The 19,139-nt window shown below is 66.7% G+C and overlaps 2 protein-coding genes across 2 annotated transcripts; both read right to left on the reverse strand.

Annotated features, from left to right (window-relative positions):
• Positions 1-1,844: 1,844 nt before the first annotated feature.
• On the reverse strand, positions 1,845-6,870 carry CASTOR1 (cytosolic arginine sensor for mTORC1 subunit 1). The gene is made up of 9 exons (XM_074843999.1): positions 6,696-6,870; positions 6,505-6,575; positions 3,902-4,095; positions 3,618-3,750; positions 3,260-3,383; positions 2,542-2,655; positions 2,383-2,465; positions 2,144-2,238; positions 1,845-2,060 (listed from the first exon to the last, which is right to left on the reverse strand). The coding sequence occupies exons 1-9, from the start codon at positions 6,806-6,808 to the stop codon at positions 1,995-1,997; spliced, it is 993 nt and encodes a 330-aa protein (XP_074700100.1). The 5' UTR covers positions 6,809-6,870; the 3' UTR covers positions 1,845-1,994.
• A 787-nt stretch (positions 6,871-7,657) lies between these two features.
• TBC1D10A (TBC1 domain family member 10A) lies at positions 7,658-18,641 on the reverse strand. The gene is made up of 9 exons (XM_074844086.1): positions 18,381-18,641; positions 14,953-15,052; positions 11,875-11,982; positions 11,453-11,559; positions 10,635-10,749; positions 10,292-10,357; positions 9,759-9,948; positions 9,284-9,438; positions 7,658-9,055 (listed from the first exon to the last, which is right to left on the reverse strand). Exons 1-9 carry the CDS (start codon positions 18,584-18,586, stop codon positions 8,663-8,665), a joined length of 1,440 nt encoding a protein of 479 aa, XP_074700187.1. The 5' UTR covers positions 18,587-18,641; the 3' UTR covers positions 7,658-8,662.
• Between the last annotated feature and the right edge of the window lie 498 nt (positions 18,642-19,139).

A 19,139-nucleotide genomic window follows, 5' to 3' on the forward strand; every position in this document is an offset into this window, starting at 1 on the left:
CACTACTTGAAGTACTTTGTCCATCCATCTGTCTGTCTAGACAGTCTGTTAGCCATCCGTCCATATATCCACCTGTCCAGCCATCCGTCAGCCTGTCTATCCATCTATCTATCTATCATCCATACAATGAACCATCATCCCTCACCACCTCTACATCCATCCACTCATCCATCTATCCACCCGTCTATCTGTCTGTCCATCTGCTTGTCCATCCATCCATCCATCCATCCATCCCTCCATCCATCCATCCCTCCATCCATCCATCCCTCCATCCATCCACCCATCCCTCCATCACCCCGTGGGACCCCCAGCATGTGCGGTGCCGTGACAGGCCCCCAGGCCCCCTGGCTGGGGGAGCAGGACCATGCAGGCAGAGCGCACCCCCCCCTCAGATCCCCCCCATGGCCACGGGTGGCCCTGGCCCCTCCGCATGGCACCATCACCTCCCAGGGCTCCACGTGGGGTCCGTGTGGGGCCGGGCAGGGAGGAGGCCACCACGATGGCCACTCCACCAGAGGAAAGTGGGTGGCAGAGGACTGTGCAATACCCAATGGGGACAAAAATAGCGCCGGTGACCGCATGGGCCGGCTGCAATTTCTTCATCACTTGGGCGCACGTCACCAGCGTCTCATGACTCCGGACAAGAGAGTGAGACAGGAAAGAAAGCGCCCGGGGAGGTTGCAGAACCCGACGGCTTGCAAGCGTGTGGGAGCTGACGTGGGGAGGACCCGGCCAGGACCTGGGCACGCTCCCCGCTTGGTGCCTGGGGGAGTGGGGGCCGGTTTTTGGGGACAGGATGGCAGCAGAGCCGTGGTCACCCACTACCCACTGGCCTGAGCCCCGCTGAGCTGCCCACCCTGGGGGAAAGGACCCCGAAGAGGTTTCTGCTGCACTCGTGCTCCCGCTGAGTCTCGCTCGGTGGCCAGGTGCGACCCCTGGGGGCACCCGCATGGGGACAGCACCCCCCAGGCACCCCAGGAGAGGACAGCCCCCATGCTGTCACCATCTCCCACATCCTCTCTCCTTGCTGGCCACCTGTAGGGGTGGGGACCATCCTCCCTGGTTTGTCAGGGCTGGTGACTTGCCTTTGCTTTTTTTTTTTTCACCCAAACTATGTGGCAGGCGAGCTGGCCACAGCCTGGCGACTTCACAGCGGGGTCACAGGGAGTGCCACGTCCCCCTGTCACATCCCAGCTGCTCCCATCCTACCCAGTGCCACCAGTCTGAGGCACCCCCCCGGGACTACGTGGGAATAAAAATAATAGGACTTTTATTGACTTATTAAAAACTATGTGAAAATACAGCTGGTCACTGTTGTCCCCCCACAATAGGCAACAGCCCAGGGAGGGGCATGGGGCCACCCTGGAGGAGACACAGGGCTGGGGCTGAACCTCAACCCCCCCCCACCCCTGCTTGGAGATTTTTGGGGTGTCAGGGGGAACCCCAGCTCCAGGGATGCTTTCACCCCCCATTGGGCCTGTCCACGGGTGCCCCAGAGCATCACAGCCACCCCCCCCCTCCCATCCCTGTGGGGACACACACAGGGCATGGGGCCACATCCCACCAACCCCAGGCTGTCACCCCCAGCACTGTGGTGGCACATCACTGCTCTCTGGCATGTCCCCCCCCATGTCCCCTCCTCCAGCGGGTCCCTGGGGACACCCACTCTCCTCCTGAGCCCCCCACCCCAGCCTGGCACAGGCAGGGCTGGAGGCAGAGGATGGCACAGGGCTGCCCTGTGGCCTCACCCGTGGGGTGGCACGGTGGGGACTGCTCCCCCCTCCCACAGGACACTGTCCCACTGCCACGAGGCCACCGGATCCCTGAAGCCACCATGTCCCCAGCAGGTAGGGAGCGATGCTGCACCCGGCTCTGCCCCACACCCGGGGGAGCCTTAAAATTAAAAAATAATGAATATAGGGGATGGGGGGCAGGGAAAGGGGGAGCCCACCGTGCCACCGCGCTGGGCCACCCGGCGTGGGGACAGCTGGCCGCTATCTGCCGCTCTCCTGGCGCTGCTGCAGCAGCTGGATGACCTCAGCGATGCCCTCCTCGGGGACCTGCCGGGGCGGGGGGACAGGGACAGAGGGGGTGTCAGCCCCGAGAGGACACCCCCACGCGGCAGGGAGGGGCAGGGGCTCACCAAGGCGTGATCAAAGTTGAAGGTGCTGATGTAATATGCCGAGATGTCGGCGGCGGCCAGCGGCTCGGCGATCTGCGCCACGATGCCGCACTCGTCTGGGGAAGGAAAGGGACCCGGGGGGTGAGTGGTGGCCCAGCCATGGGGACACGCAGGGAGAGCATCACCCCAAAGCACCCCCCGGGTAGGGGGAGGATGGGTGGTGGTGGCACAGCGGAGGGGACCACCACAGCCACACTCACCGAAGCCGAGGGGCTGCCCGCCGATCCGCACCATCCGCCAGAGCTCCCCCGTCGAGCTGGTCAGCAGCAGGTCACTGGGGAACCTGAGAGAGGTGGGGACCTGAGTGTAACCCCCCCCCGTCCCGGGGACAGACAGACAGCCCCAGGGACGGCACCTACCGCTTTTGGGTTTCGGCGTCCATCACAATGGAGATGTAGCCCTCGATGAGGGAGAAGGCGAAGAAGGTGATGGAGTCGAGGTCCTGGCTGCCGGCGCCAGCCTCCCTCGGGGGGCTGCAGAGCAGAGGGGGGGGGGAAGAGCCACAGGGAGAGGTCATAACCCCGAAATTGGGAGGAGAAGGGCTTGGTGGGGGCACTGGGTGTCTTAGAGCACCATGTTGGGAAGCTGCAGGGTGAGGGGAGGAGGGGGGAGAGGAGGGGGCAGCGGGTTGCCAGCCGCAGGCAGGACAGGGGTGACACCGGGTTTTTGGGGAGTCCCAAAATGCCGTGGTGCCTCCAGAGCAGGAGGGTCCCACCAGAAGGGACCCCATCCTGGGGGACGCGGGAGGTCCCAGCCCGGAGCATCCTCTCGCCCCAGCACCATTCCCACCAGCCTGTTGCAACTCACCCCTCTCTTTTTTGCAACTCCCCTCCCTGGGCTTTGCTGCAATGGGGGGCTTGTCCCTCCAGCCACCTCGGGGGTCCCATCTCCCACGGTGGCAGTGGGACCCCCAGCACCCACATGGCTGCAGCCCCCCAGCACGCTTGGGAGGGCAAAACCAGTTTGCAAAACACCCAGAGCTTGAAAAGCCGCTGGGAGCAAGAGCAGGGACAGGTCACCTCAGTTCAGGTGGCACCAGGCGAGGGGCCACCACTGTGTCCCCGTCCCAGGACCCACCTGTGGGAGTAGAAGAGGACGTCGATGAGCATGGTGGCGATGGCGGGCAGCGTGTCGGGGGCCACAGTCAGGACGCAGAAGCGGGTCTGGGGGCTCTGCACGGGGTGCAGCGTGGGGCTAGCGGCTGGCAGGGGGAGAGCCACCCGTCAGCCTTGGGGACAGCTTGGGGACAGTATCGCAGTGCCACCCTGTGGCCACCGCAGCCACAGCCCGGCATCCCTCAGGGCGCAGAGGGGTGGCCCTGGGGGTCCCCCCAAGGATGCGGGTACTGCCGGTGGGAGCTGGAGCATCTCGGCAGGGATGGGGCAGCCTTGGGGACAGGGTGGCCCTGGGGGACATGGGACCTGGCATCACTCACCCGGCTTGGGCTTGAGGAAGCCGTTGCTCACATCGTCGCAGGTGACAGGGACGCACTCGCCGCCCTCCTCCTTGTAGATATCGAACTCCCCCGCCAGCGTGTGGATCACCACCGGCAGGTCCCGCTCCCGCACCTGGCCAGGGGTGCAGGATCAGGGCCGGCACCACCACCCCCCCCTGCAGCCCCCCCAGGGACAGCGGGGTCCCCACCCAGCTCCGCTGGAGCCAGCACCCCAGCAGGACACGGCACCGGTGTCCCTGTCCCTGTCCTTGCCATGCACTCACCAGGATGAAGTCGGTCTGGTAGGTGGAGAGCATCAGCACCGAGACGTGGTGCTCGGCCAGCGGCGCGATGACCGACCTGGCGATCTTGGTGACACCGGTGGCCTGGCAGCCGGAGGGCGCCCGCCCGTTGGAGACGACGCTGAGCACCAGCCACGTCGAATCTGCCACCTGCATGAACTCGGAGGGCGGCAGCTCTGCGAGGGACAAGGGGAAACTGAGGCACGAGGCTCCCGGGGCTCCGCGCAGCCGAACGGCATCTGCTGCCCCACGCCCTGTCCGTGCCGCAGAGCTCGCACCGGCTGAGGCACCCCACGTCACCCTGTCCCTCGGGAGATGGGCTGGCCTGGTGGAACCAGGACAGGATCAGCCCCACGCTTGGGGCTGGAGACGCTGGTTTGAGGGTGCAGGCCAGCCCCATCCACAAGCGATACGAGCCAGACAGGGCTCAGCTGCTCCATGTGCTGAGACAGCACCTGAATTCGGCCGCAGGGATGAGTGGGGCTGAGGCTACGACCCCCCAAACCCGGTATGTGTCTCTTCTCCCCACACCAGCACCCTGGGCTGGGTGTGAGGGGGGGTGTCAGGGTGTGCTGCACCCCAAAACCAGTACTGCCACGGCCCTGGGGCTGCCCAGCTCCTCCCATGCTCCCTAAGAGCCCCCAGCCCAACATCCAGCACCAGGGATGCTTGGGGGGACATGGGGCACCGGAGGGGACGAGGGAAGGGCCCCCCCACTATCCCAGGGGTGCCAGCACCTCGTGGCAGCCCGGCGGGGAGGGGCCAAGCCCAGGCTGGCCAGGGGCCAGGGCTGCCTCCCAAAAAGCTGCTTTTGTTGGCAGGGAGGGCGAGTGCTGGCCGGTTCCTTCCTGCCCCAGGATGGGGGGGAGGACGAGGACTGTGCTCATGTCCCCCCCACTGCACCCACCCTCCTGCTCAGGAGAGGGGCTGGTGCTGCCGGGGTGCCCCAGGACTCATCTGGCAAAGGTGGGAGGCAACACCCACGGGAGACCCAGCCCTTCGGTGGGCACCCGGCGTCCCAGCCCAGCTGAGAAGGCAAACTCATCACACCAGTGGCAGAGGGGAGGTCGCCCCAGGGAGGGGTCTGACATCCATGGGGGGGGACCCCAGCACAGGACAGGCTCCGCATCCCGCTCCCAAACCACGGCTCAGGGCTGGGTGGGAGCGGGGCCGGATCCGGAGGCCTCGGCGGGTGTTTCCAGCGCCTGTTCCTGCGCAGGAAGCGCTCGAACGGCCTCGGCTCTGGCCCAGGGCTGAGCTTTAGGGCCGGGGGGGGACACACAGGGACATGGGGACCCGTCCCAGCGCTCGCCGCTTAATCGCTTTTCAACACCACCCTGGGCGAGGCCGTGAGCGTGTGGGGGACACCCCGCTGTCCCTCTGCCACCCACCCCGGGGCTTAATCCAGATCCCCAAGGGAACAGAGGGGGGGTAGCTCTCCTTTGCCAGGGGCCCCCTCCCCGGTCCCACAGTGGGGGGACGCTGGCAGCCCCCCAGCCCCAGGGGGGTACACACTGCGCAGCGGGGCTGCCAGCTCACAGGACCATTGTTCGGCACTTCCCGCCTTCCCCTCGGGATTGAGGAATATTTGTCCACAGGCCCCGAAATAAAACAATACATGGGGAACGGCTCTGGCTCTGGAGGGGGGGAGAACCTGGCCCCGCGGCCCCTTCCCCGAGCTGAGGGCTGGGGAGGGAGGTGGGAGCTGGATCTGGCCGGCGAGTGCCCCGCGGCCGGAGCGCTGACCCTTGTTCCTTGGGGCACGTCCAAGGTGATAAACTGTGGCCGCTCCTGCGGCCTCGGCAGGAAGGTTTGGGCGTGGGAAGCCAGGACAGGATCCGGACCCTCCGGCACAGCCCGTCAGGCCGGTACCCCCGGCAGGACCAGCGGTGAGGCACACGCTGGGTCACCAAATGACACATCCCGGGGAGGAGGACCAGCCTGGAAGGGCTCAACCCCACCCCAGGACACCCCAAACCCTGGTCCCTGCTGCCAGGCAGCACCCCCAGGCAGGGCTCAGCCCCACCAGCCTGGACGGGCGCAGAATCAGCCCCGCTCTGCCAAGGTGCGGGGTCGCAGCCCTCGCCGGGCAGGGGGAAGAGATGGAAGCGGCCGAGGGAATGGTGGCAGGAGGTCTGGCAGCAGCAGCCTGTGCGGGCAGGGAGCCCGGAGCGCTGCCTGCGGGCATCCCTGGTGGTCCCTGCCCCCTGCCCGGAGCAGTCGGGCTTTCAGCTGGTGCCAGGCTCCCCACGGACCCACCCCACGTTTCACAGCCTGGTCCCACAGGCCCGTGGGGAGGCAGCTCTGCCTGCGAGGGGGTTATTAGGGCGAAGGCAGCCACGCTGGGAGAACCGCAGCCGGGCAAGCTGGTACATCCCCAGCGCAGGCGCTGAGAGGGTGGGAGCTCCGTGGCCAGGAGCCCCAGGGATGGGCACGCACCTCGCTACAAGCCAGGACTCGCTCCCTGTGGCCCAGACCCAGGGCGTCGCCGCGCTCGGGTGGGCTGAGAACGTGCACAACTCGTGTCTGCGGTGCCAGCCCACCCCGCGAGGGACGGGGTGGCCGTGGAAGCCACCGCACGGTACCTTTGAAGCCCTCCTCGTCCAGCATGATGGTGTAGTCCTCGGGGGTCTCCGTCAGGCTGAAGAACTTGCACCTGAAGAAAAACCGGTCGCTGCTGACCCCAACACCGCCGGGCACCGGGATGGGGCGGGGGGGAGCTGGAGCGGTGCGGGGCTCAGCGGAGGAGGAGGAGGAGGGGGAGGAAGGCCGGTACCTGCAGCGCTGGGGCAGAAAGAGCAGCTTGAGCAGCGGGTGGGTGTAGAGCCAGAGCCCGCGGCGGGCCAGGCTCAGCACCCGCACCCGGTGCTCCAGGATGTGCAGGTCCATGGCGGCCGCGCCGCACCGGCCCCCCCGCCGCCGCCGCCGCTATAAGCGCGGCCCCGGCCCGCCCCGGGTCCGCCCCGCGCCGCGGGAGGGGCAACCGCCCGCCCCGCCCCGGCCACCGCCCCCCCCCCCCTCCCCCGGAGCCCCGGGGTGCCCGTCCCGGGGTCGCAGGGGGCCCAGCCGGACCCAACACCCCCCCGCCAGCACCAGTCAGGACCCGCTGGGAGCCCCAGTGCCCACCCCACCGTACCCCAGCACCCCCCCGGGACAAGGGGGTTTAGGAGAGAGGAATGGAGGTTTGGGCAGAATTCCTGCCTGCAGGAGGCACAGGGAGGGGGGGCACCATTTTGTGGGTGGAAAGCTGAGCTCTGGGGTGTCACAGGGTGAATTAGGGGTCTCCTGGCTCCGTTCGGCCACAGGAGCGGTGATGGTGGGAGAGGGGACAGGTCTGGGTGCTGGTGCTCACCCTGTGGCAGCCCCCCGAGGAGCCCCCCCAGGGCCTGGCAGCCACCGTGGCCGCTGTCACAGGTTGGGGCAGGTCTCAGCGTCCTCCCATTTGCACTTCAAAGAGGGGCCCCCCAGGGCTGGGTGAGACAGCAAGGTCGGGGCAGGGCTTGGCCACTGGGGGTGGCTCCGGTGAGGCGGTGACAGAGGGTGATGGCAGCAGGTCCCTCCCCAGCACCTGCCCCCCAGGGCTGGAGCACCCAGGGGAGAGGAGGTCCTACCCAGGGTGCTCCCCCAAAGCTGGCACTGATGCAGCACAAGGTGGGAGGTGCCACCCCTCATCCCGTGCCCCCCTTTAACCTGCAGCACCAGAGGGCAAAGGGAAGACAGTGGGAGCCGCAGACGGTGTGCCTTTACACAATCCTGCTTTATTTTACCCCTTTGTACAAAACCATTTTTCCCCGCTTTATTTTACAAAGCCACCCCCGGCCCTTGGGGAGGGCAGAGGGGAAGAGAGGGGACCCCACAACGGAGGAGCACCCGGCCGCTCACCCGTCTCACCTCCGCCGGGCCGCAGGGGTGGGGAGAGCCCCGGCAGGGTGAACGCTCCCCCCGAGCCACGGGGAGCCCGGGGACAGGGCGGGGGGGGCTTTAGCCCCACGGTCTGGCATCAAATCCCACTGCCTCCGGCACATCCTGCCTGCAGCTCCCAACCTCGGTCCCTGTCCTGCGACGGTTACTGCCACGGAGGAATAATAAATAGGCTCAGTGAGTAGGTAAATTTGGTACTACATATAGGGCTACAGCTTGATATATCCTCACTAGATAAAGAGGAGGGGGGCAAGGGGGCCCCCTGGCTCCTCACGTACCCCCAGTCCCCCTGCGCCAGGCGCGAGTGCTCGGGAACTGGGTCTGGGTCTGCCCGGCTGGCGCAGGGCGGGCAGGAGGGTGGGGGCTGCGGGAGGGACCCTGGGGGCAGCGGGTCGAGGGGCTCTGGGACAGGGACAAGGGTGTGAGGGGGCAGCCCGGCCCCCCCCAGCCGTGGGGAGGGAGCTCAGGTGGCTCAGCCACCCCCTGCCAGGGCTCCCACCGCTCATGGTGCCAGCACCCTGCCGGGGTGGGCACCCAGCACAGACCGGAGGTGTCCCCTTTGGTCACCACACCTGGCCAAGCTCCCGGGGATGCCCCATCCCGGCTCCGAGCGCTCCCCGAGCGAGCATCCCCGCACACGGGGAGCAGGGTGTCCCCACAAAGCCATGCCAGCCTGCCCGTCCCCACCCCTCCAGCTCAGAGCCCCCAGCGCCAGGCGCCACCGGTCCCCGCACAGCCCCCGCCGGTGTCCTTGAGCCCGAGTCCGTGCACAGCCCAGCTGAGCCCGGCTGCCCGGGGTGCGGACCCAGCGCCGCGCCAGCCCTACAAATACGTGTCCTCGCTCTCCCGGGAGCTCAGGCTCTCCTTGGACTGGTGGTGGGGGGAGACCTGGGGGTGCAGCAGCTCCCGGGCCGAGCCGGGTGCCCCGTTACCCTCGGCCCCGGGGCCATTGGCGGGGCTGGTCGGGCCCTTTTCTCGGCTCTTCTCCTTGCTCTTGCGGGCCTTGGGCACGGGAGCGGGCCCGGGGGGGACGATGATGGAGGGGACGGGCTCCAGCGCTTTGCGGGTGGGGGGCTCGGCCTCGCTGATGGCCTTGGCCCCATGCAGGCGCGGGGGGGACTTGCACTGCAGCTCCCCGTGCGTCTCCCGCCACTTCTTCAGCTGGATCAGGTGCTCCCGCTCGATCTGACGCTCCGTCACCGGCAGCTCGATGACCTGTGGGGACAGACTCGTGCCATCAGCACCTCCCTGGGCAGTGCCAGTGCCACCAGGGACCAGCTTGGCCCCGCAGCCGTTGGGGCAGGGTGTGGGATACCCCCTGGGGCAGAGGCAACCCCAAATCCAAGCCTTTTGGGCACTGCCCCCAGTGCTACACCAGCTCTGCCCACCCAGGGGCAGCCAACTGGGTGGCACTGATCCCCCATACTCTCCCCAGCACCTCACCTCCTGCACCAGGAAGGTCTCCTGCATGATCTTGGGGCTGAGGGCCCTCAGCCTCTCCATGGTCTCGTACTGGCCCTGGCAGGACTTGAGCTTGTCCGAGGAGCCCAGGGTGTGTTTGAGCAGCACGAGGCCCACCCGGAAGATGATCTTCACCCCTGCAAGGGGAGAAGTGAGGCAGCGAGCACCCAGTGGGACAGGGTGACACTGCCACTATGTCCCTCAGATGCTGTGAGGCACCAGGTCCCAGTCCCAATAGCAGTCAGGACACGCACAAGAGTGCATTTGGGATCCATGTCCCCCTAACCCCCAGGAAGAGAGCCCAGTCTCCACCCCAGGCACGTGACTGCCCCAAACCTGCCCTACAACGGGTCCCATGTGCCAGGCAGAGGCAAGCAGCTGTGGCAGCGCTCCTGCTGCAGCCCCGAGTGCTGTCCACGTGCCAGGAGGAGGATGAGGATGGTGGGGAGCTTCTAACCTTCGCAGAAGAACATGTCCCAGACGCGCAGGACGGAGCTCCAGGGCAGCGTGCGGGAGAAGGCGCACATGAACCACTCCGTCATGTAGAGGATGGGATCGATCTTCTGCTTGCTCAGGTGCTTGTAGGCCACGGGCGAGACCTTGTGCAGCAGCGAGAAGAGGATCTGCCCGTCCAGCTGAATGGCCTCCTGCAGGGAGGGCATCGAGCCCCAGGGAGCCCCTTAGCCCCGGCCCAGCCTTGGGATCAGCTCCCCAGTGCCCAGCCCCAGCCGAAGAGCTAGACCTAGACCCAGGCCTGGCTACGGGAGCAGAGCTGTGCCCACGGACGCTGGCAGCGAAGCTACGCTGAGCCCCCCCATCCCTGACTGTGGGATGCTCCTGGGGACCACGGCACAACATGGAGACCATGGGAGCACCCGGGATCTCCCCAAGCTCCCTTTTTTCTCTGGGGCGAGGAGCTGGGGGAGCTTTCGGCCTGGAGACATCTCAGATCCCTGGCACCACCGAAGGCACTGCCGGCCCTTCACTCACCAGCTTCTCACTGTAGTAGCCAGGGAGGTACTTCTCGCAGATCTGCACCAGGCACCAGAACGCTTGCTGCAAGCCAAGGGACAGCGGGTGAGCGCCCAGGTGTCCATGGGGGATGTCCCTGCAGCCCCCCCCCGCTCCCAGAGACCACGGGAATGGGCGGGAGGAGGCAGAGCGTGACTGGGGCGAAGGGCACCTCCCTGCACCAGCCGAGCTTTGGGGTGAACGGGTGCTGCGAGCCAAGCACCCTACCCACCAGCATCACCCCGAGGTGACCCACACTGTCCCACTGGTCCCAGCTCTCTGGCCACTGGGTCTCTCTGCCCTCCCGGCTGCATGCTCGTACCTCGGCCGGCATGTGCATGAGCAGGACGGCGGCGATGGGGGCCTGGGCCTGGCAGTAGCCCTCCTCCGGGCGGTACAGCGTGTACGCCTTCAGCACCCGAAACAGGTCCTGCTGCCTGCGGAGACACCCCGGGGAGGGAAAGGTGGAGAGAGGGCACGGACATGGCCCAGCAGCCCCCCCAGTGGATCCCAGCAGGCCAAATCAGCACTGGGCATCGCATGGTGATCCAGCACTGCAGGCTGGCCACCAGCCACCGCTCTTCCCCCATGAGCCGGGGTCAATCCCTGGCTGGGATCCCTCTTCCACACAAACCCAGGGCTGTGGGACACGATAACCACAGCTCTGCTCTGGGAAGCTCTGCCCACAGAGGCCCCATTCTGCCCAGATCCGAGATGCGAGGCAGGGAGACAACCATCTGCCAGGGATGCTGGCTCAGGGTGAGCTGTGGCCGGGCAGGGACCCAGCTGGAAGCACAGGAACACAGACGCTCCCTGACACATGGGGAATGGCATTTCCCTGGCGAAACGGAGACCACAGCCAGCTGCCCCCTCCCTCTGCCCTCCTGCCACGGCAACTCCCGCCCTGCTGGGTGTCGGAGCTGGTGCTGAGGGCTGCGACCCACTTACTGAGCTCCTAGGAAAGCCATCCTGTTTTTGACCCATGCCTGGACACCCTGTGAGCCAGGGGCTGTAAAGACCGTGGGGGGACACCACGGGGGGACACCGCAGCTCCATGAAGTGGGATAGACAGTGCCCACCCCACAGTGCTGGTCCAGCCCAGGGGCTGCCGAGGACCGGACACACAGTAGCTCTACTCACCCATGGCCTCCACGCGAGACAAACATCTCGTGGAAGGGGAACTGCCGATGGAGATCCCGCTCGATCACATCCAGCCATTTCGGGTCACCCGGGAGGAGATCCAACTCCTGGGGAGGAGAGGGTTAGGGTGAGCAACACCCCACAGCAGTACAGTGCCAGCCCCACTACAGTACATGGTCCCAACCTGGCTCTGCCCCAAACATGAGCCCCATCAGGTCGGGGGTCAGCCCACTCTGGCTGGGATGCTAGTAGCCCCCTTGGCCCCCCCACAGCAGGAACAAGCAGTGTCTGGGACCCCAACAGACACCCCAGCCCTGGAAGGAGCAGGAGCCATCCCAGCACTGCCCCCCTCCACCAGCACACCCTCCCCGGCAGTGCAGGAAGGTCCCCTGCAGCGCAGGAAGGTCCCCTGCAGCACTCACGTCAAACTTGCCCATGTTCTGCTCCAACTTGACCTTGCTCCCGGAGAGGTACTGCCAGGCACGGCCCCGCAGCGAGGGCGGGATCCCCTTCTGGCACCGCAGCCGGATCTGTGGGGAGAGACACAGCAGTCATGGGGAAAATCGGGGAGCAGTGGGGAGCAGAGAGGCCCCCAGGGCAAGACGGGAGCCAGGCCCAGCACCACGGTCACAGGCTGGTCCCCTGCTGCCTCCCTGTACAAGAGGATGTGTCCCCACAGCCCTGGGGACAGGGTGCCCAGCCACGTGTCCCAGGACGGCGCTTGGCATTGTACAGACCAACAGAGACCTGCAGCCAGAGATCCTGCTCACCCCCTTCTCCCCAGCATCGCACTGAACACACCAGCTCGGATGGCAGCCGGCGCTGCACCAGCACAAGGGAGCTGCTGACGGGTGCCAGGAGCCTGGCCGAGGCTTTGTGGCTTGCAAACAGCTCCAAACAAGCCCAGCTCTGCCTCAAAGCAGGATCCTGCTGGGAACTGGAAAAGCAAACGCTGGAGCTAAGGTGGGGAGCAGGTGGCTCCCTCCCCACCCCAGCATGGCCCATGGGAAGCGCTGGGGACACAGGGGAGGGCTCTGCAGCCCCCAGCCCAGCCCTCCTGCTCACCCATGGGGCCATGGAGAGCAGGGAGATGCACCCTGCCAAGCACCCCAGCCTTTCTGCCAGTTCACCCTGGGCAGGCCTGGGCCCAGCTCCACGCACGGCTGGCTCCGTGCCCACCGCTGGCCCCTGGTTTCCTTGGCACAGGCCACCAGTCAGGACCAAAGTCCAGGCAAGGCAGCGTTGGTACCTACCCTGCAGTGGGAAGCTGAGCCAGCTTAACTCTGCCACTGCCAGCACCTCAGCAGGGACTAAAACCAGAGACCCCCACACATCCCGCTCCAACTCCGGGGGAAGCAGCAGCACCATCTCCTCACGGTCCTTGGCCAGGCCATGCAGCAAGATGGGCCCCACGAGACCGGTGCTTTCAGCACAGTTACCCATCATAAAGCCCTGAGTGGGGACTCAGGTGGCACATGCCACGTGCCAGAGACATGCCAGGGCTCTGTGAGCCACAGCCAAAGCCTCTCCTGCCTGCCCAGAGCTCCTTTTCCCTGTTTGCTGGTGTAACTCGGGGGCAGGCAGTTGTGCTTCCAAGCAGCCCAGCGTGGTGGTAATGCCCCATCCCCGGGAGGGTTTGCTGCTCCCTCGCTGCAGCGCTGCTTGTTTACCCAGGCAGGTCCCGAGCCCCACAGGGCCTTTGTGCTCGCAGGAAACGCAGCGGGCGATGCCCAGGGTGGCTGCAGGCAGCTCTGCCGCTGCTGACGGCTCCTGTTTTGAGCCGGCTCCCCTTCCTGCTGGCTAAACTGCCAGGAAGGAAGCTGCCTTGCTGGGTTCAGCAGCCCCTCCAGCTGGCCAGGCTCAAGGCAGCCAGGGCCAAGCAGCTGAGCATCTCATCCCCTTGGCTCCGTACCGGCTCCTGCCATTGCCCCCGAACTGGGGGTATCCGGCCCCCGGGATCCCCCCGCGCCCTTCCAGGGAACCAGGAGCACGTCTGGGCTGAGGGATGCTGACAGCAAAGAGCAGCCAGAGCGCTGCCCGTCCCCGGAGAGCAGTGGGAGCTGCCCACACATCTGCCCTCCTTCAGTCTGGGTGGAAAGGGTAAGGACTGGCACGCAGCGCTGGCACAGCCCAGCGCCACGAAGGACGTGGGGTCGCAGCTCCGCTGGGATCCAGGGCAGGCGGGCGAGGGAGGAAGCGTTTCGGGATGCTGTAGCGGTGCAGGTGTGAGTGAGCCCGGCAGGAGCTGGCCCAAGAGATCCCCGGGCCATCAGCCAACCCCGGTGAGGCAGCCAGAAAAGTACCGGGGTTTTTCAAAGGCACAGGGAGCTCCTCTGAAGCAGCAGGGCCTGAGCCACGCGGCGTGGCCCCATACCAAAGCAGCCAGACTCCTGCCAGAGCAGGGACGGTCGACAGCATCCAAGGCCAGGCCTGGCACCCTTCCCCGAGCAGCCCCAGGGCTCCAGGCATGGAGCAGCTCTCCAGAGCAGACCTCAGAGGCTCTGGGCCTGGATTTTTGCCGCAGGACAGACTATACAGCACGTCAGCCCCACAGAGACCCACAGGAGCTCAGCCCAAGCACAAGGGAGCTCCTCTGCCAGGCATGCGGCTGCCAGAGCATTCACCCGAGCCCGGAGGCCACGCTGTGGCATGGCCGGGGAGCAGCGGAAACTGCGCGCAGAACAAAGCGCCCGCCTGCCATGTCCCGAAAAGCTCTCCCAGATCCTTTGTGAGTGGCCAAGAAACAGATGAGGGATTCCTGCATCGTTCACCAGGCATTGAGCGGGGACGGTGCTCTGGGAGCACTGCATGCAGAGCGGTGCCAGGAGGCTCTGCCAGTAGCGGGGAGGAGGAGGAGGATGCGGCCCTTTGGCCGCTCTCAGGCACCGCTGGCCCATGCCAGCAGCCTCACCGCTTCCAGCGGACACACAGCAGCATCCCAGGACTTGCTGCATCCCATCCCCGCCTCATTCGCAGGCTCAGGAGGTCGGGGAGTACCAACGGACCGAGCCACAAAGCCACCCAGCACACACCACCACGAGTCTCCTGGGGACCCCGGCTTGCAGACTGGCGTCACGCACATCAGGCTCAAACATTTCCTACTCAGAGCTTTTTTTGGTCTACAAGATGCTCAGAACAGAAGTTTCCATGACCGAACAATTCCCATGGCTGCCTGCAGGCAGCCAAAGAAGCCCTAGGAAGGCTCCAGCTCGGTGGGGAGCAGATGGGGGCAGGAGCAGGCTGGCTCGGGACCACAGGCTCAGCCCTCCCAGGCTCCAGCTTCCCTCCCACCATGAGAAACGTCACGGGGAGGGAACAGCCCAGTCAAGACCACAGCACCAACCAAAGGCAACCAAGTCTGTCTGGGGGGACCTGGTGACACGCAGACTGCCCCAAAGCCTCAAGGGGACACGGCTGCACCTGGCTGTCCCTCCCTGCCGCCCCCCCCTCGCCCGCACAGCTGTCTGCGGGCAGCCTCAGGGGACAAGGCTGTCACTTACCTTCTTGTGTTTTTTGGCCATCCACTTGTCCCAGTTGTTGAGCATATCCAGCCATTTGGACTCCCGCTGCCGCAGCACCTCCAAGGGCACCTCCTCCAGCCTGTAGGACGGAGAGAAGAAGCTGGTCAGTGTGGTGCCAAGCTCTCCCTCCAGCACAGAGCCTCTCCCTGTCCTCCCCAGCACCCTGGGTGCCCCCCACAGCCCCCTCTGCAGGTGCAGAGCCCGGCTGGGACACGCTTGAGAGTGCCGGTGTTTCGGCAGTTGCTTGGCGCTGCCGGAAGCGCTCACCACCCGTGAAATCACCACGCCAGCGCAGCCCCAACTCCCCAGCAAGTTCAAAACCTCTCAGGAGCAGCCTGCACTGCACCCACCATGTGCCTGAGCATCTCTGGGGACCTGTGCCCAGAGAGAAGGGCACACCAGGAAGGCGGGGAACTGGGAAGCACAGCCAGAGCCATTAGCTGAGCTGAGCAAGGTCTCGTCCCCCCCCGCAGAGGCTGGCTGCAGACGGAGAAAGCCGAGGCCATAAGCATCGTGTCATCTGCACAGCCCCAGTCATGCTCGCGCCCCAAAAGCTTGGCACTGCTCCAGGCCCGGCACCGAGCCCGGGCCGAGGGTCCCCCAGGAGGGAGGGAGGGGAGTGTTTTCCAGCAACGGCCCAGCCTAGCCGGGGAATCTGATTTAACCCTGCCGAGGCAGGCAGGGATGCTGCTGTGACTCCAAAGCCGGCGAGGGGGAAGCCATCACCGTGGCCTTGAACACCCCCCGCCATGCACCCTCTGCGAGGTGACAGGGTGACAAACAGCTCAGCCAGGCCCTGGGCATGGACATCCCAGGAAAAGCTCCTTCAAGCCATCAGTGAAGAAGGACCAACTTCAGCCAGACTCGATGCCTTCCTGGGTTCAGCTCCACACTGCCCCATGGCCATGTCAATCTCAGGAGCGGCCAGATTCTTTCTGAGGACATCTTCCAGGGAGGTGCAAGCACCCAGCCCCACTTCAGCACACACAGGCCCGGTCTCATCCCAGACCTCTCTGCATTAGGAGCTGGAAAGTGAACGGCACGAAGAGCCCAGGGCCGCATCCAGCTGGCAGCACTGCCCTGCTCCCTGCCCAGCCCTTCCCTGCCGGGTCCCACCCACCGCAGCGGGTCAGACGGGGCCAAGTGTGATTGTTTCAGAGAGCAAACCCGCTCCAAAGGGATCCACTTTGCTCAGGGCGGCCACCCCACCCTCCCCAGCACGGGCTGGGCATGGCCGGCAGCTCCCTGGCCAGCAGCACAGCCCGGCACGGGGATGGAGGGAGCACTGGCCCCGAGCCGGTGAGCCTGGGCTGCCGGAGGAGCTGGGGTTCTCTGAGGCGTGGGAAGCTCGGGAGCGCTGGACGCTGGATACAAGAGCTGGCTGTGAGCCTGCTGGAGCCCGGCCAGCCCAGACTGGAAGCTGTTACCAGCTGATGGCTGCTTGGCAGCGGGCACAGAGCAAGGACTGGAGACATTTCAGATGGCCAAGGCGGGGAGGATGGGGTGGGAGCACCCCGAGAGGGAGGTGGTGAGATGCCCTATGCAGGGAAGGCACTCCTCCGCACCCAGTGTGGGTGACAACCCCACAGCTCAGCCCTTCCCAGTACCCCCAGACCCTCCACAGATGCTGGGACACTCTATTTGCCCTCCCTGTGCTTCCCCAAAACCCTTCCAGCTAGAGGGACACCAGCCATGGAGGCAGGCCATGCACTCCTGTTGATCCACTCCCAGGCAGACAGAGAGCAGATAAAAGCCCTGGAGAAGGGCAGGATTTGGCCCCAGCATATCTGCAGGGCACAGGAGGAAGGCTCTGACCCCAGCGACCGCAGCCACCACACTGTTGGCACCCCCAGGAGCACACACTTGCCTCCAGCACCAGGAGCTTTGGCCAGGGGAGCTGCTGCCTGTTGAACCCCAGGGACAGGGACATCCACCCCAAGCACCCAGGGACAGGCAGCCAGGACAGCCAAAATGTCCCCAAAATGCAGTGTGTGGCCGGGACGGGGTGCAGCACCCCGGGCAGGAGAGGCCACCACGCTCCTATGGTGCCATGAGCCCAGAGGGCAGGGACAGGGTTTATCACCCAGAGCGATGCACCTTGCCCAGGACCAGCAGTCAAACCTCTGGCGCCTTCTCTCCCCGCACACCGGCCAAGTGACACCCGCAGGCTTACGACAGGCGAACGCTTTGCTCCTCATAGATGAGGAAACTGAGGCACGGGGCCCAACTGACACCAGAGCACGCAGGTGGGCAAACCTCAGCGGAGTAACGTCCCAACTGGAGAGGAGGGCGCTGCCACGCGCCGTCCCGCTGCGAGCCCCCATTTCTCCGGGTGTTGCTGCAAAACCACGGCCACGAAGGCAAACACCAACCACGCTGCCCAACCAGCTCGCCGGCAGCTCGGAGCACATTCCTGGGTGCCGGCACCGCCCCGGGGCCCTGTCACGGGCTGCTCGCAGCTGATTTTTTCGGCTGCCCCGCTTCCTCCAAGGGCTTCCTCCGCAGATGGAGACCAGCCAGCGCCTCCTCGCTACGGTGCCTTGGCCAGTGGCTACCGATACCGGTTTCCGCGGCAGGATGCCGAACAACGGCCCGGCCTCCCCCATTTGACGGCGGCCAAAAATACGCCGGAATCCAGCGCTTGGAGCAGAAGAGGCCTGGAGGTAACCAGACACTGACCTCGGCGAGGAGGCCTCGGCGCTGCTGGCAGCTCCCAGAGATCCCTCCCGCGCCCGGGGCGGCCGCCGCTTTCCAGCTTTTCCCCCCTCATCGAGGCAGGAGGGACGCGGAGAAGCTGGAACCGCTTTCAGGGCTCTCACATCCCGGCTGCGGAGGCCTCCGCCGCCGTGCCCCTGGGTACGGGCCCGGGCAGCACAGCCTGGGGACGGTGGGGGCAACCGAAGGCCGGGACCCGGCTCCCCCGGCGGAGCTTAAATACCTCAGGGAAGGGGGCGGGGGGGCGGCCCGGGGGCACCCCCCGCGGAGACACCGGGGCACAGAGCAGCCCCCAGCCGCCCCACGCTGCGGTACTGGCGCCCGGGCGGCCGCACGGAGCCAAAGCGGCCTCGGAGCAGCGGTGTGGGCGCTCACCCGCGCCCCTGTCACCCGCAAACCCGCCCCGGAGGTGCTGCTCTTCCGGGGCGCGGGCCACAGCGGGGCCGAGCTGCCGGCGGGGCGCCGGGGACCGGCCCCGAAGGGCCGGAGCTGGGGGCGGTGGGGCACAACCCGCCCCCGGGGCGGGAAGAGCCGTTACCGGCCCGGCCCAGCGGCCGAGGCCCCGCGGCCCGGCCCTGCGGGGGCTGAGGGGCCGGCGGGCGGCGGCCTCAGCCGGGCCCAGGGCGGTTCCCCGGGGCCCTCAGCGCCCCGAGACGCGCGGCGCCCCCCCCGCCGGCCCCGGCCCCACTCACGGCCCCTCGGCGCTGCGGCTGCCCACGATGAAGCCGAACTTGTCGACGCGCCGCTCCTCGGGGCCGCCGCCGTTCACCTCGGAGTCGGAGCCGAGGGAGCTGAGCTCGTCGCCGCCCGGCTCGGCCAGGCTCTCGCGGGTCCCGGCCAGGCTGTGGTGGCAGCTGCCGGGCGAGCCGGGCCCGCCGCCCCCGCGGCTCTTGGCCATGGCGGCGCGGCTCAGCGGCGGCGCGGCCGCTCCTCCATGCCGCGGCCACGGCGGCGGCCACGCCCCCCGCCCGCCGCGCCACGCCCCCGCGCCGTCATTGGGCGGGAGCGGGGCAGCCCGCCAACCAGCCGCACGGACGGCGACGGGGAGCGCCCGCCCCCGGAAGCGATTGGCCGAGCGGCCGGGAGGGAGCTGTCCGTCAGAGCTTGCCCTCCGGGGGCGGGGCTAGGACTGGCCGTGGGGCAGCGCCGGGGCCGGGTCCACGGCGCGGCTGCACTGGGACTGCGGGGGGGCTGAACTGGGCCCATATTGGGAGACGGGGCACTAGGAGGATGCCTTTGGGCTGACCGTGCTCCGGTCGGGGATGATTTGAAGCCGGAGGCACGGACGTTATTCCCTTTATAAGTTGCACCGGCCCCCGAACCTGCGCCCCAGCCCCGGGGATGCTGCAGCCGGACCACCCCTGCTTCACCCCGACATCTCCCATCCACCAGCGGCCTCGTCCCCTTCAGCCCCGACAGGTAAAACGGGCCTGGCTCTTCTAAAAATACAG

The sequence above is a fragment of the Strix aluco genome, chromosome 18 (assembly GCF_031877795.1).
Source record: "Strix aluco isolate bStrAlu1 chromosome 18, bStrAlu1.hap1, whole genome shotgun sequence".
NCBI classification, from domain to species: domain Eukaryota; kingdom Metazoa; phylum Chordata; class Aves; order Strigiformes; family Strigidae; genus Strix; species Strix aluco.

Excerpts from the sequence above, each read along its gene's own strand:
- TBC1D10A (XM_074844086.1), bottom strand. The coding sequence starts at position 18,586 with ATGGCCAAGAGCCGCGGGGGCGGCGGGCCCGGCTCGCCCGGCAGCTGC. Across the intron at positions 9,949-10,291 it reads GCTACTACAGTGAGAAGCTG|GAGGCCATTCAGCTGGACGG; the intron begins GTGAGTGAAGGG and ends CCCTCCCTGCAG. Across the intron at positions 9,056-9,283 it reads AGACCTTCCTGGTGCAGGAG|GTCATCGAGCTGCCGGTGAC; the intron begins GTGAGGTGCTGG and ends CTGTCCCCACAG.
- CASTOR1 (XM_074843999.1), bottom strand. The coding sequence starts at position 6,808 with ATGGACCTGCACATCCTGGAGCACCGGGTGCGGGTGCTGAGCCTGGCC. Across the intron at positions 6,576-6,695 it reads TTTCTGCCCCAGCGCTGCAG|GTGCAAGTTCTTCAGCCTGA; the intron begins GTACCGGCCTTC and ends GTTTTTCTTCAG. Across the intron at positions 4,096-6,504 it reads GGACGAGGAGGGCTTCAAAG|AGCTGCCGCCCTCCGAGTTC; the intron begins GTACCGTGCGGT and ends TGTCCCTCGCAG.